The sequence below is a fragment of the Melitaea cinxia genome, chromosome 1, assembly GCF_905220565.1.
Source record: "Melitaea cinxia chromosome 1, ilMelCinx1.1, whole genome shotgun sequence".
Classification (NCBI taxonomy): Eukaryota; Metazoa; Arthropoda; class Insecta; order Lepidoptera; family Nymphalidae; genus Melitaea; species Melitaea cinxia.
The window spans coordinates 17642564-17658436 of record NC_059394.1 but is presented as its reverse complement, the minus strand read 5'-3'; the positions used below and the strand labels follow the sequence as shown (position 1 = coordinate 17658436).

General features: G+C 33.6%; 1 protein-coding gene across 1 annotated transcript; it reads right to left on the bottom strand.

Moving 5' to 3' along the window:
- Positions 1 to 1023: 1023 nt before the first annotated feature.
- Positions 1024 to 11757, bottom strand: LOC123670372 (estradiol 17-beta-dehydrogenase 11-like). Its single transcript, XM_045603870.1, has 6 exons — positions 11580 to 11757; positions 8899 to 9050; positions 6825 to 7002; positions 5726 to 5911; positions 3359 to 3541; positions 1024 to 1176 (listed from the first exon to the last, which is right to left on the bottom strand). Exons 1-6 carry the CDS (start codon positions 11715 to 11717, stop codon positions 1102 to 1104), a joined length of 912 nt encoding a protein of 303 aa, XP_045459826.1. The 5' UTR covers positions 11718 to 11757; the 3' UTR covers positions 1024 to 1101.
- Between the last annotated feature and the right edge of the window lie 4116 nt (positions 11758 to 15873).

Here is a 15873-nt window from a genome sequence, read left to right as displayed (position 1 = left end):
TATTTTTTGTTTGTCAAATAATGTTACTTTGAATATTTTGAATTTGTATTTTAATTATTATATTACATTCGGAACGATGACAATACTCTCAGGACTACTTCGTGACGATAATTCGTCATGTAATTGACTTGAGACAAAATATTTCAATTATTTTCTATGAGTTTGTTGAGAATGCGTGGAATTTTAATATTATCAACTGATTGTCTATCACCACTTATATTACGAGCTTATCGTTAAAATTATAAAAAACTTCATATTACACCAGTCTTATTTACAGCATTCAAACCCTTATTAATAAAATATATCAATAAATCAATATCGTTATTACTTAATATTATTGTTATTTAAATAAGCTCTATTTTTCTTTTTCTTTTTATTTAATTCATATATTCAAATATATTTTTTAATGTTTTAAGTAAATTTTATTTTTCAAAAAATATCTTTTTCTTTTCTTTTTTTCGATTAAAATAAGAATGAAAATAAATTTTACTTAAAACATCAAATATTACGTCTTTATAAAAATATTTTGAAATTATTTAAAATTGGAATATTCATGCAAAATTGTTTTTAGTATGTCATTTTGTAAACGGATAGTTATTTCATTGCAAAATCTTTTTAAAAACTTTTACATATTATTTTTAAGGTATATTCGGCTCAAAAAAATAAAAAAACACTACCGACTTATTTATCATCCAAAAAGTCTTCATAAACAGAAACGATACAAATAGAAAGTATTTTATCATTTTTGTCACATTTATTATATCTTGTAAAAACAAACAAAAATGTAAAAAACTTTCTATTCCGAGTCTGTTAATTTGTATTATAATAATATATAATAATAACGTTTTTATATGTTTTTCTATATTATATATCATTGCCTACACAATCAGTGATCGTAATCGACAAAAAATATATTATATCCGCGTGACCAATAATAACTATTCCGACCATAAACATGATCATTACGGCCAGAAATATGATCAAAATTGCCATAAATTACGATCAGTGTAATCAGAAAGATAGTCATGATACATTTTTTTTAATTTCAATGGTCCCTTTTGATCACATGGATAAATTCTAGTCTCTAAAGTAAAGTTATCATTACTGCGCCTCCAAACCCGAGTCCAGGAAGTCTTTGATGTGAAGAGGTACCGATCGGGGGAATATCCGGAACATCTGGAAAATAACATTATCTTTGTAGTTTATATAACAATAAAAACTTCTTGACTTTGACAGTGTCATCAAATATTTTACTTTTTGACCGACTTCCAAAAAAAAGAGAACGTTCTCAATTCGATTGTATTTCTTTTGTGTACGCTACCGCAGAACTTTTGACTGGATGGATCGATTCCGATGATTCGTATCATGTGGTCTTTTTTAATTTAATTGAGACCTGACAAGTACTCTTTGTGCTCTACCTAATAATGCGTATTTACTTGATTATTTTTTCATCGCCCAATGTTGTTCCTATTTTTGATGATTCTTGTTTTAATTGAAAGCTGGTGCTTGTTTTGTGGTTCCATTTCAATTTGATTGAGATCTCATGACTAGTTTTTGAGTAATCTTTGATAATGCGTATTTACTTGACTATTTTTTCGTCTACTTACGTTGTAATACTTGTCGATGTCATTGAATTTGCTTTTTTTCGTTTGCGAGTAAGCAGAAATATTTCCAATTTATTTATTACTTTTTACTTTTTTATGTAAAATTATATCACTACTTTTATATTACTGTTCTACACAATGTTGTATACAATCTACTAACTTAAACTTATGAGATGTTAATAAAATGAGATAATTAATAATTTAAAATCAAATAAAAATGAAACTGTAAAAAATTATCAGATCATGAATATTCATACCCTAAAATGGAAATATGTCTCTACCATAATTTTAAATACATACTTAAGAAATATTATGAATAATAATTCAGAACGAAAAAGAACAGTTAGTATTACAAATACAAGTCAGTCAGTCAGTTCAGTCTATTAGTCCACAGCTGGACATATGCTTCCCAAGTTCGCGCAAGACCTCCCGGACAAATACAACGGCTTATTTCAATTAGATTTTGATGTTATTTTAAAAACATACATATTATGTTCAACTTAATGATCAACAGCTAAAACTATTTCCTCTAGAATATTCATAAAGCCTACTTAGTTAACAAAATGATTGATCAAGCTTGGATTACTGTATATGGATGAACAATTAAAACTACTTTTTGCGCATGACTATTATAAGTAAGCGACCTTTAAATCACCTTGACGTGTGACTATGTGTGCGTCTAGCTTACATTTATTGTTACTGTGTGTTATTATTGCTACAATCAAGACCAATTACTTTAAATCGCCTATTAGGAAATGGTTATTTTGGTAGATAGTTGAAATAATACGACCATACATCATAATGACAAGTTATTTTCATTGTTGTCAACGAAGAATTGCGTTTACTCACAAACAAAACAAATCCGACTTCAATTCACACCGACAAGTAATGAAATGAGAAGTCAAAAACGCATTATTATGGATAACTCAGAAACTAATGGTCAAATCTCGATCAAATGGAAATGGGACCAGATCTTGTCTGAACCAACATCCCAATGTGCCAAATCTATACTAGAGTTTGTAAAGTCCCTAATAAAGATACTAAAAAAAATGTAAATGGGACCACGATACAAGCACTAGATTTCAAGTAAAAAGAAAATTATCAAAATACACAGCACTGGCTGTTGCGCTTGCAGTCGCGGGTTTGATCCCCGCTTACGACAGACATTTGTATTGGCCATATTGATGTCGGTTGTGGTCTGGGCGTATGTGCTTCTGTACTGGGTGTGTTTCCGGACCCCCGGACACAGGTGTGGATCCTACCGGAGGTCGTTGAGTGTGGAGCATTTCTTTATTATTTATTTAAAATCAGCATACCCAGTAAAAAGTTATGAGGTAATTAATACACATAAAAATACAGTCGAGTTTAGAACCTCCTTTTTTTGAAGTCGCTTCATAAGTAGTTCAAAAGTCGTATGAATCCCACCATCACATGCACACATTCAAAGTAAACCTATTCCTAAGTACACGCACTAATGTACTCGGTAATAACATAACATAACAATACACTTTATTGTACACCAATACAGAAATAGTACATAACAGATTGATTTTAACGGAGTATCATAAGGTACAAAGGGCGGCCTTATCGCTGAAAAGCGATCTTTTCCAGGCAACCTAGGAGCAGAGGAGATGGTATTGTGTCGGTGTAGGTGTACAAATTGAGACATAAACGTTTGAATATATTTACATAAACATATATACATATAGGTACATACATACATACATATATAAAACTAATGAAGGGTTCTTTACCTGGTTAATATAGTAAAGGGAGCTTGGTATGGTTATCTCCTGGTAGTCTCTCCTGACGGCGTCAACGATGTTCTCCACAGCCTCTTGCGGTGTTAGGATCTTCAACAGTGACGGGAATTTTATCTTGGGGTTCTTGCAGAGGCCGGTATCCACGATGTACGGGCAGATGCAGGTCAACTTGATCTGGAAAATGAGGAGGAATATTGAAGTTTCTGAGTAGAGTTCCCGTTTTTGACAAACTCAATTTGAACTTTTTATGTGTATATCAGACGTCTGTCAGTTAATTTTAGATGTATTTTTATAATTATTTTCCTTTTAATTAGATATGTGTATGTGGTCAACCTTGAATCGAATCGAATCTTTAACCTTGTAATAAACAATGTAATATTTAAAAAAAACTACAAACGATTAAAAATTGATGGAACTGTGTACATACATAGCCAATTTAAATTTATTTCTTAGGTTAGTCATAAACTAAGTTATACAACTGTAGCATTTGGAAGTAAAATTACGCTTCACGCTTCGCGCTTCAGCCTGTAATATCCCAATACTGGGCATAGGCCTCTTTCCCCATGTTGGAGAAGGATTAGAGCTTAATCCACCACGTTGCTCCAATGCGGGTTGGTGGATATATTCCCTACTATGAGTAACGATCGCTATCAGGCGTAGATGATAACAACCGGGACCGACGACTTAACGTGCTCTCCGAGGCATGGTGGGGAGACCCACAAGGACTGCACAATCACCCAGACCACTGCAAACATCTATATGGCCAAAACAAATGTTTGTCATGTGCGGGGATCGAACCCGCAACCGCCAGCACAACAGGCACAATACATGACTGTAACCGTTGCACCAACGCGGCATCAAAGTAAAATTAAATATATTTAATTCATTGTTTTCATGTTGACTTGACCCTTGATCAGAAGAATTGTCGTGTAAAAGCGTTATATGTATAAAAAAAAAACACTTCTTGCGTCTGCGTATTGTTTTATAATTTATTGCAATTGCATTCAATTACTCAATTATCTGTAATCACGTTTTATTGTTATACTAGCTACCCGGACAGACTTCGTTCTGTCAAAATTAAATAGTATTTTTTTTTGTATTAAATCTTCCGTGAACCTTAAGGAACGTAGAAAAAATTAAATTAGCCGAATTGGTCGAGTCATTCACTTAGCAACATTCATTTTTATTTATATAGATAATTATCGCTCATGTATCAACTCTAATTTACTATTGTAATCTATACTATGTTGATTTTTAAAACTCAACCACCTTTCTTAATATATATTAATTACGCGTCACATTCTTTGTCATCGATGGACTCCTACACTACTTAGCCGATTTTAATCAAATTCGCACACTGTATGCAGTTTGATCATATTTGAAAGATAGGCTATATTTTATTTCGATTTATATAATTATTATATTCAAGAAAAAAATAAGGCGGTAAAAAGTTCGCCAGGTCGGCTAGTAGATATAGGTATTATAAATCTATTTTCAAAATCTATTTAAACTAATTTAGTACAAAATCATCTTATTGTATTTAAGATGTACATCACTACCAATTGCGCTTTAGCAAGAGTTGTGGAAAAGAAAAATTTAAGAAATAAGAATTTAGTGAGGTGATTCTTACTCTGCATTGTGACCCTTTTTGTATAACTATCCAAGGTAACTGAGGTAGGGCACAGCCTTCCAAATTTCCTGCTCAAAATATAGAGGAGCCCGACTGGGGTAGTACCTCGACCTTACAGAAGACCACAGCTAAATAATACTGTTTTGAAGTAGTGTTGTGTTCCTTTTGGTAAGATGACCAGAGCTCCTGGGGGGAATAGGGGATAGGGTCGGCAGGGATAGGGCCGGCAACGCGTTTTTTCTAGTGTTGCAGACTTATATAAGCTACGGTAATCTCTTACCATCAGGTGAGCCGTACGCTTGTTTGCCGAACTAGTTGTATAAAAAAATAGGAGTGGTGGCATTTCAATAAGTAGATAATATATCGTAAGATGTGTTAGGTTACGTTCTGATTATTATCTATCACAAAGTTATGCTTACCTGATGAGAAAAAGTGAATCTCCAAATTGCAATGCGTGTAATACATTTTTATGCACTACCATCTACTACATATAGATCATCTACATCTACTGTATCATAATTATTCTCAGGACATTCTTATGGAATATTCTTAATAAGATACAGAGAGAAACTTACTGATTGAAAAGTTTAAGATAAAATAAATATGGGAACTTTCACAACGATATCAATAGAGTGTCCTTCTAAAATATTTTTTCTCAACATAATTTAAAATCAATACATTTTTTCAAAGGCCCCTAAATAAAAACAGACTAAAAAGTTTATACTTACTCCACTGTAGTCTTTGGGGTCCTCTCTCAATTCCTCGTGGATGGCTTCCATCATACCACGCACAGCAAACTTCGTGCCACAGTATGGCACCAAGTTGCGGAGACCGATGACGCCAGCCATGGAAGACATGGCGACTATGTGACCGTGATTGCGTTCCATCATTGCGGGGAGGAAAGCTTGGAGAGTCTGTTGAAATATGTCTATATTTATTCTTGTTTTTTTTTAAAGTTATTTTATTATTAACAATAATATAATTGTAATTTGAAGAAAGCCTTTACAGGTAAGAAAATGAGTGTACTTTAGACCACACGACTGAAGCAAAACTTCTGCACAATAGGCCTGCACTGGGTCTTAGATGTACGAAACGTAACTGTCTATGAGAGAAAGAAAATGCGTGCTTCGCACTTTTCACTCTCTCTCTCTCTTGCTTCGTTTATTTCGCCCGATCACACTTTTCGTAACGCTTACATCACGCATTCACCAACTTACTCCCCAAGTCAAGCATGCGTAAAAAAGTTTTACTTCAAAAATTAATATGGGAATTTTTACATATTAATTTTTAGCCATTAGGTTATGCGATTCTCGTGGATGTCGTAAGAGGCGAGTAAGGGATAACACAGCTCCACTACCACCTTGGAATTTAAAAACCGACTGATGGCGGGATAACCATCCAACTGCTGGTTTTGAAACACACAGGCCGAAGACGGGCTCGTCTTCGGTGCGACAAAACCAGCCCTGCGGTCACCAACCCGCCTGCCCAGCGTGACTACGGGTAATACACATGAGTTCACGCCATTTTTGGCGCGAACCTATGGAGGCCTATGTCCAGCAGTGGACTGCGATAGGGTGAAGTGATGATGATGATGATGCGACTTCGCAAAAAAAAATATTTCGTAAATTTGCTGCGTGAATTCCAGCCAAAATTTATGATAACCACTCGTCTTAATGTCCGCCTCTTTTACGTATTTTACTAATTTAAAATGTTTTAATACGCAATGTTTAAATTACTTTCATTGACAACTAAATTATTACAATCATTTTGACTTAAGATCAAATATAAACTTATTGAGGTTGAATTAAGTTTATAATTACAACATACCCAAAGATGCGCCAGGCAGTTAACTTCAAACGCAATACGTATCTCCTTTTCGCCAGTCTGGAGCAACGGCTTGCAGGGCATCACACCAGCGTTGTTGATGAGCATGGTCACGTCGCCGACTTCCTTGCGAATCTTCTCCGCCATTTCGTTGATTGATGTTCGGCTGGTTACGTCACAGCTGTGAACAAAATTAACTTTTGAAGTTTTCTAATAACTTATAAGTGGTAATTCCTAGTTGATAAAGCTGGGACTTGAGATTTAAACTTTGTAGTTAAATACCGTAATGCTGTCCGTTGTGACTTAAGTTTAAGATTGCAGGATTACATTCCATTGCTATTCATAATTTTATTATATACTTCATTGCACTAAAAAAATAATATACAGAAAATTACACGTAAATGATGCAAACGATGGCAAAGGTGGACTTATCCCTAAAAGAGATCTACTCCAGTCAACCAATGGTCATGAGAGAGTGTCGGTCGGGGAACACAGTGCAAGAAATAACGAGGTAAAGAAAATAGCTAAATAGCTGCTATAACATACTTACAAGTATAAATACATACACATACATATCATATATATATATATATATATATATATATATATATATATATATATATATATATACATCTATATATACATATACACTACATACATACATATATGCATACACACATAAATGCAAATACATTTATATACTTACTTATTCACTAAGTAGATGATTGTAAATTGAATTGAGAAATAAGGTTAACTACCAGATTTGAGAAAAAAGATCATGTGAAACCTTGTGTTAATCCAGTTTTTTTTTGTCTTTAAATACACGGATTTGTTACTATCACCAGGAAATTTAATATTAAAGGGGGGTTTGAATATTGCAAAACTAAGATTTAAAAAAAGGCTTAAAAAAATTATCTTCTGTCTGAAGAAAGAAGGAAATGCTAAACGAGCAGATAACGACAATGTATTTATGTTAAATTTTGTATTTATTACTAGCTGAGCTCGCAACTTCGTCCGTGTGGAATAGTGACTTTACATGTTCAACGTGATTCTTTAAATTGGCATCACTTTTTTATTTATGAACCGATTGACATGAAACAAATGCTAAATGTTAAGCTAAGCTTGTCACGATATATCTACCAGTAAACCCACATCTAAATCGGATAAGCCGTTTCTGAGATTAGCGTGCACAAACGCACAGACAAAAATTCTGACAGTCATTGTTTTGGGTGTCATATGCGTTGATAAAGGTCACAATAATATTTTTTCTTGTATATCTTAAATGTACAGACAGCGGTACATTTTTATTTTATTTATTGATTAATAATGTGTTAATTATAATGTACTTAATGAGTTAACACTCTCATTAAGCGTACTAATATAAAAATTGAAATTGATCTCAATGAGACTAAAATTAAATAGGTTATCTTAGGATCTACAAGAGTTATAAATATTAAAATATTTTACGATCAGATAGTAAACATCTAAGTATAAAGGATCGTTGAGAACAAAACAATACGTACTTTCGCTTTGAATATCATGTATTGTATTGAGGTCGTTAGTAGTTAACAGTAGTTGAGGATTTCCACATCCGAAAATGTCGGATGTTCGAACAAAACCGAAGGTTCAACAATTACGTATTTAATTCGACTATTATTTATAACATTTAAAATTATGCTTACTTCTGTACATATTCAAATTTAATTGATAAATTATACCACTATTTACGCAAACTTGATGGGTCGAATATTTAAATGGGATCAACTGATTTTTACTAAGTGATAGTAATGAAGTTATTGTGATTGTCGTGTTAGGTTAGGTTAGGTGTTTTAGGCGACTACTCGCACATCTATCTATACCAGAGTTCAGGTATGATAATCATATTTATAAACGTCTTGTGTATACATATATTTATTAGTAAAATTTAAATAAGGCTCATTCGGCTGTTACCTAAAATCACCGATAGATGACCTTATACACACTCATACGTATGTTTAAGATATTTTTTCGATATAATTATTTGTACTGGCACGAATTCTCAATTCCTATAGTTTTAGGAATATGAATATTAACTTACAGATAGCTATGCGCTTTCCCCTTATTCTCCTTGATCATGTCCACTGTTTCCTGGTTGCCGGTGGGATTTATGTCCACGCATATCACAGTGCCTCCAAGCTTAGCGAAACTTAACGCCATCTCTCGTCCCATACCATGGCCGGCGCCTGTTATCTGTCAGTTTTAAAAGAAATATTTATTAAATAGTCTGATTCATTATATATATGTCTATCGCATATTAATTATATGTCTATCGCGGTCTACTGCTGGAATTTTTGTGTTTGTTGTAATATTTATTTTATTTCCATCGGCAATATCATGAAGATCATCGATGCAGCGGATTGAAAAACACTTAAGTGTATTTAATTCATATTAAATTAGGAATGATGAATATGATGTAATGGTTCAATGGATGGAGTACGTAAGTATTAAACAAGATCGTGTATTCAAATGTCCATATTGGACTACTATATTTCGAATTTTTATCGGAATTAGTTGGCTTAACCTTGGCTGAGTTAGAAGAAAGGTATCGTGAGAGAATTTGCTTTCCAGGACTAATCTAATCCACAGTGATTATCTGTTAATTCACAGTTAAACAACGGGATGGAGCTGGCTCTAATATTCCAGTTTAATAGTAGAAAAGGCCTTAATTCGTATAATCAACTATAATTTAATATTTTTTATAAATTTTTTAAAATGCATATAGTGTTGTTTTATATTTAACGCACGCAAGCACACGCATATCGCCAAAATGATTTTTATTGCTTGACGGAAAAATCCAAAGGTCATGTAACAGACAGAGCTGGTAAATACCGTTTCTGTATTTTTCCAAGTTTTTTTTTTTTAGATTTTGTTTTATTTCTGTAAATAATTACCTTGAATCTTGTAAAAAAAATTAAAAGTTATGTAAAGGAGCAAGTAGGTAATTATTTTTTTATTAGGAAGTAAAAAAAGTATTTGTAGTAAAGTTTTGTTGTGTATTGTATATCTGAAGTAGGGCAAAACAGGAACCCGTCTAGGCGGACACCCTCGGTCGCGCCAACAAGAGCCTACTACGACGTCCGCAGCGCCGGGAATTGCAGGTGGCGATCCTCGCCGAAATTTATCACTTCGTCGTGGCGACGAGATCCCAGGGGGAGCCCCCGACGTTGGAGGAGGTCACAAGAATGCCGAGGCAGGCGCAGGACACCCTGTTGCGGCAGTGGACGGAGGACCTGGCCCCGTCGGTCCCCGGACAGTATACGGTAGACATAGTCAGGCCAGTCCTTCAGAAGTGGGTGAGGCGGCGGTTCGGGCCGCTGACCTTCCGTTTGGTGCAGGTATTTTCCGGAAACGGGTGCTTCGGTAAGTATTGCCAATATGACAAACTCGCGAGCTACCAAATCGCGAGACGGGAGGCGACTCCAGCCACGAGTCTTGGGCGCCAGAGGATACGGCGCTCCACATGCTGGAGGTTTGCGCTGCGTGGGACTCGCAGCGGCGCGCACTGTCGGCGGTCCTTGGACGGGATCTCTCACTGTCGAGCGTCGTAAAAGCCATGCTCGACAGTGAGAGATCGTGGCAGGCGGCGGTCTGGTTCTGCGAAGAGGTAATGACGCAGAAGGAGGCCGTGGAGCGGGCCAGGGAGAATGACGTCTCCACTGACCCACTCCGACGCAAACATACGGGAAAAAGGAGGAGACGGTTTGCCCACCTCCTCCCCCTCCTGTAATAGTGGGGTCGCCGGCTGATAGTCGGGGGACTTCAGCCGGCCGGACGACACGACTCAACATGTCTGAGGGATGGCCTTCCTGTGAGCGAGGCCACCCCCACCTTTGTGCCGGGGCCCGGAGGTTTCATCCTGGCCTACCGCCGGGGCGACATCGCGAATGCTAGCGCGACCCCATCTCGCCCCACCCCGGCGGATAACTGCTCACATGGTGGTTTTTTAGTCAGTAGGAGTCTGACATAACCCTCTGGCACCCCCGCGCGGTATCCATGCGGGATTTTTCCCACGTAAAGAAGGGAAAAAACAGGAAACATCCTGTTCAAAAACTGGAGCAACCCGACTGGGGAAGTACCTTGACCTTACAGAAGACCACGGCTAAATAATGCTGCTTTTTTTAAATAGTATAGTCTAAATAGATAAAATTTTGTGTATAAGATAAATGTTTGTGTAGGCTATACAAATATTTCTCATACTCTAGAATTTTGTGTGTCTTGCTTGTATCTATTTCTGGACGCCGACGAAGAAATACATCCTATTGGGGTCTGCTTAGTATAAGGCATTTATAGTATAAATGCTTATAAGCTATATTAAAGCTAAGCTTGACTAGCCCGTTGGCGCAGTTTGTAGTGACCCTGCTTACTGCTGTAATATATATTTATTTATATATGTACTATTTATATGTATGTTTATCGAAAAAAAAATATATGTAGCTATACCAGACGGCTCTCACTTATAACACAAGCAACAGTAAACTTAAACGTGGAGTAAATTAAAACTGGATGCTTATTTTAACTTTGTTTGTTTGTGCTGAATTTTAATTTGTGTGTTTTTTTGTGATCAAGGCATTTTTTTCGCTTTTAATCATCTGAATCAAATAAAGCTAATACGAAAGAAATTATTCACATCATAATTATGTATTTTAGTAGAAAATTAAGAGGAATTTTGTAACGAACTCAACAAATAAATTTCAGTTTAATTATTAGTAAAAAACTTACAAGTATAATTTCCCCCTTGACGCTTTTAGGTTCTGGGGGTACGAAGAACTTGTAGATGCTGTAGAACCAGGTCGCGTACATCTTGATGATGAGCACGATCACCTCCAAGGTGATCACGATGCCTTGATAGATCTTCATACCGATGCCTTGCTCATCCGTCCTGTAAGCATTTAATGAAGTTAAAAATTAAGCCTAATTAATTATTAACTGAGTTGTGTTTACACATACAAAATACACATACAAATAGTTGAAATTAGAACCTCCTTTTGTTTGAAGTCAGTCAAAAATATATAAGAAGTAACATTGCTTTCTTTTATTCGGAGCTTACCGCGATTATTAACAATTGTGTAGTATTTAATAATAATAAAAAAAGTTAAACAAATTATTAGTATATTTATTATTTCATGTATTTTTAATTTAAATTTTATAATATTTTATAATTATAGGTTAATTAACAGTGAAAAATAAAAAAATTATATCAAAGAAGGGGCGAAGCATTCTAATTATTACCCATTATTTATGTATGTATACATATATCTTCTTCGTATATATACTAAGCTTTAATAAATTTATTATCCTTTATATGAGGACTATTGTATATAAACTATTAATTTTCATTATTTAATTGTTTATGATTTTTTTTCTGTTGGTAGGGGTTGTCAATAAGAGATCTCTATTAGTGATAAGACCGAATTTGCATTTTTTTTAAAGTTAGGTATAGTATTTTTATTTTGTGTAATTTAATTCTGAATGTGCAATAAAGTTTTAAACAATTAATAAAAGAAGTAAAATACCTACATAACTCTATACCTATAAAAGCTACCGATCATATCTTTATATGCCTATGCATTACGAGAACAATATTTATACTTCAATAACTGTTATCTTATTTTTGTGTATTATGATGTAAACAGCTCTTATGACCAAGGTAATTTTTTACTCTTTATTGAAATGAAAATGACGTTTTATTTTATACAAACAATGTTAAGCATTTGGGTTTAGGCAGTTAGACTAAACTGTCCAAAGCACAGGCAGTCTAGCCCTTATAGATGGGAACGTAAAAACACAAAAATCACAGTTCAATGTTGTCGCAGATTTGGAGAATACTGTATTATAAACAAATTATGGTGGCCTATGTGGACTATTAAATTATGTACATTAGACAACAGCCAAAAATATATGTAGCGACATCTATCGCGCAACATACAAACTAAAAACTGACGTCTCACATCCGTCGGAGGGGGGGGAGTAGCCAGACACAACACCCGTCTGGTCCGAGGATCCTCCCTTTACGATGGTGGATAAGGAACTTTACACACTGTTCCCCTCACACCTCTAAACTGGTGACCCCGACGTGATCTGAGCCCCCAAATATACATATTCTCGTTTTGTAATTATGTATTAATTCTAGTCTTATTATGGAATTCAAACCTACAGACCTAGAGCAGAAGTAGAGTCGATGGCAACGAACTCTGACTCTGAAGTACTATTGTGCTTTATACTACCGTCATAACATATTAGTAGATAATACATGAAAAAGCAAAATTTTACATTTAAAAAATAAAAATTGGTTGTCTGTAAAGTTGGTTTACGGACGATAGTTTAACGTGACGACGTCATAACAAAATATCTCCTAGGACGCATAGAGCAATCGAGTGGAAGAGAGATAGATGTGGCGCAAACATACAATTAGCGTGACGGGACAAAGAGTCATCCTTTTTCGTGCATGCAGCCGACGTTCATTGATTTATTAGGCGTTGTCACGTCAAAAAAACCTTTATTGCAAGTCGTACAGTGACACAAAATAATAATCTGCAGAAAAATACAAGTTATATGATCGTGGATAAATGATGTATAAAAACAGAACTATCTTCATAATTAATTGTATTTTCGTTTATAAGCTTCTGATAAGATTATTGTCAGTATAACTTTTGATAAGAAAGATCAAATGAACTGTATTCTTTGTATGATAACAGAAACAAAGAGTTAGATAGAAAAACATTTAAAACAGCATTAAATTTTTATTATATGTACTATATATATATATATATATATATATATATATATATGTATATATATATGTGTGTTTTATGTTAATTTATTTTTGTTTTATTTTATTTTAATTTATTTTATTTGGGAAACTTACAGCTACATTAAGTTTCCACGTGTAGCAATAACTTACTTAAAATAAAAAGTACTTACGTAATAACGTAATGTAATCAAATCTAATTCAATACGTTGACAACATATTTAAAGAACTTTTGGATTCCTTAATCGATACAAAACGGAATAAAATGTTTTTTTTTTTCTTACAGTACTAATGTGTCATACATATTTACAATGGACAATTGTAGAAGAAATTGTTTAGTAGAAGTAATTCAATGACTCGAAAGTGAATTAAAGTCAAAATGTGTTCTATAGTTAGGTGAAATTAGCACGTAATTCGGTTTCAATAATATTTAATAAGACATATTTTATCTTTGATTTGTTAGTTCAGACTTCAGAAACTGTTATAACAGTCATGATAACTACCACTAATAAATAGAAAAAAAAAATGAAAAATGTTATATTTGCTCGCTGAAAAAAAATAGCCAATAGTCTTCTTCGGTATGAGCTATCCAACACAACAATAATTTTTCAATTCAACAAGTAAGCAAACTTTTCAGCTTTATAATATTAAGCATATTACGGCATATACATAGACACCGTGTGTACCAAAAAGGTACAATGACCTCGAATAATGCTAATGCTACCCATATAAATGGACAAAGGTGACTTATCATCGAATGACGAAAACAGAGAATATAATATATCGTTAGCTTACTCACACACGCCAATGTTTTTAAATCTAAATAAATATATAACTAAGTATAGAAATTCCTATCCTATCCTTTATTCAATGATAATTTAACTTTTAAAGATCGGGCATTTTCAAAAATGGCTGTCTATTTAGAATAATTAATAAAATTGTATTCACTACTAAAATGTTACTTCAATGTTCAGCTCTTCAATGTTAATCGGAAACAGTAGTGTGCAGTAACTTTGCAACAATAAAAAAATTAGTTTAGTTTCGATGTTCTTAAAAATCATTTTTTTAATGTTCGGTTGATATTTTAGTTTAAATCTACACTTCATGATCATGATTATTCATGAGTCGTGATTTTTTTCGGCTTAACTTAAATCTGAATAATGTGATTACAGAACTATTCAAAAAAAATTATATCTTTTTTGTGTAGATTATTCTAGAATCTAAAAAAGAAATACACGAACACACAGCGATTTTTTTTTGCTTTGTCACGCTCACGACTCACCGTTGCCTCGTAAATAACAAAAATATATGCCTAATGATTTTCATTCTGTTGTAGTTTTAAAAAAGTTTTTTTTTTTTTTTTTGTTTTATAAGTTATTATTTATTAACATTGCTATCAGTGATTAATTTTAAGGCTACGTTAATAAAATTGAATCATCGAAATGTATCCGTACGGGTACAACCTTTAAACAACTGCATCAAATATTATTATTTCTTCGTATATTCCAGAATATTGACGAAAAAAAAATATGGCGTACGAAGTTTGCCGAGACAATTAGTGTTAGGGCTCGTCATTATAATATATTTAAGTAAGAAAACTATTACAAGTTAGTTATTCTTTTGTTATTTTTTATTTTGATTTTTAATTAAAAACGTTTATAGCACTGTTTATCATTTTATTAATTAGGTACTTAGATTTCTAAAGTTTTCCGCGAATGATTCTCAACGTGATGTATTGTATAACTTATGTTAGGTTGTCCTTTATTTTTAATAATTTTGTAAGTATAAAATATATAATAAAATGTAATACATAATATGTATAATCTGTTTATTAATATGATAAGCAAACATCGCTTATAAGAAAATCAAATTGGAATAATTAATACTTAAAGTGATTGCAATGATTTATACCGCAATTGCCTGTAATAATAAAATTAATAACAAATAATGAAATATTAATATTTTATTAAGTTGTGTTAATACGTAAAAATTGAGGAGTTGAAATATTTGTTTTCTGTAACCAACTTATGGTATTAAATTGTTACATGCTTTTTTTATATCACTAGGTCGGCAAACAAGCGTACGGCTCACCTGATAGTAAAAGATTACCGTAGCCTATAGACGCCTGCAACACCAGAAGCATCGCAAGCGCGTTGCCGACCCAATCCCCAATCCCCCCCATAAGAAGCTCTGGTATGGTATAAAATATGCTATACACATATAAACATTATTTTAAAATGAAAATTCAAAAGTACTTTATAAAGA

Excerpts from the sequence above, each read along its gene's own strand:
- LOC123670372 (XM_045603870.1), bottom strand. The coding sequence starts at position 11,717 with ATGAAGATCTATCAAGGCATCGTGATCACCTTGGAGGTGATCGTGCTC. Across the intron at positions 5,912-6,824 it reads ACTGCCTGGCGCATCTTTGG|ACTCTCCAAGCTTTCCTCCC; the intron begins GTATGTTGTAAT and ends ATATTTCAACAG. Across the intron at positions 1,177-3,358 it reads CCCTTTACTATATTAACCAG|ATGTTCCGGATATTCCCCCG; the intron begins GTAAAGAACCCT and ends GTTATTTTCCAG.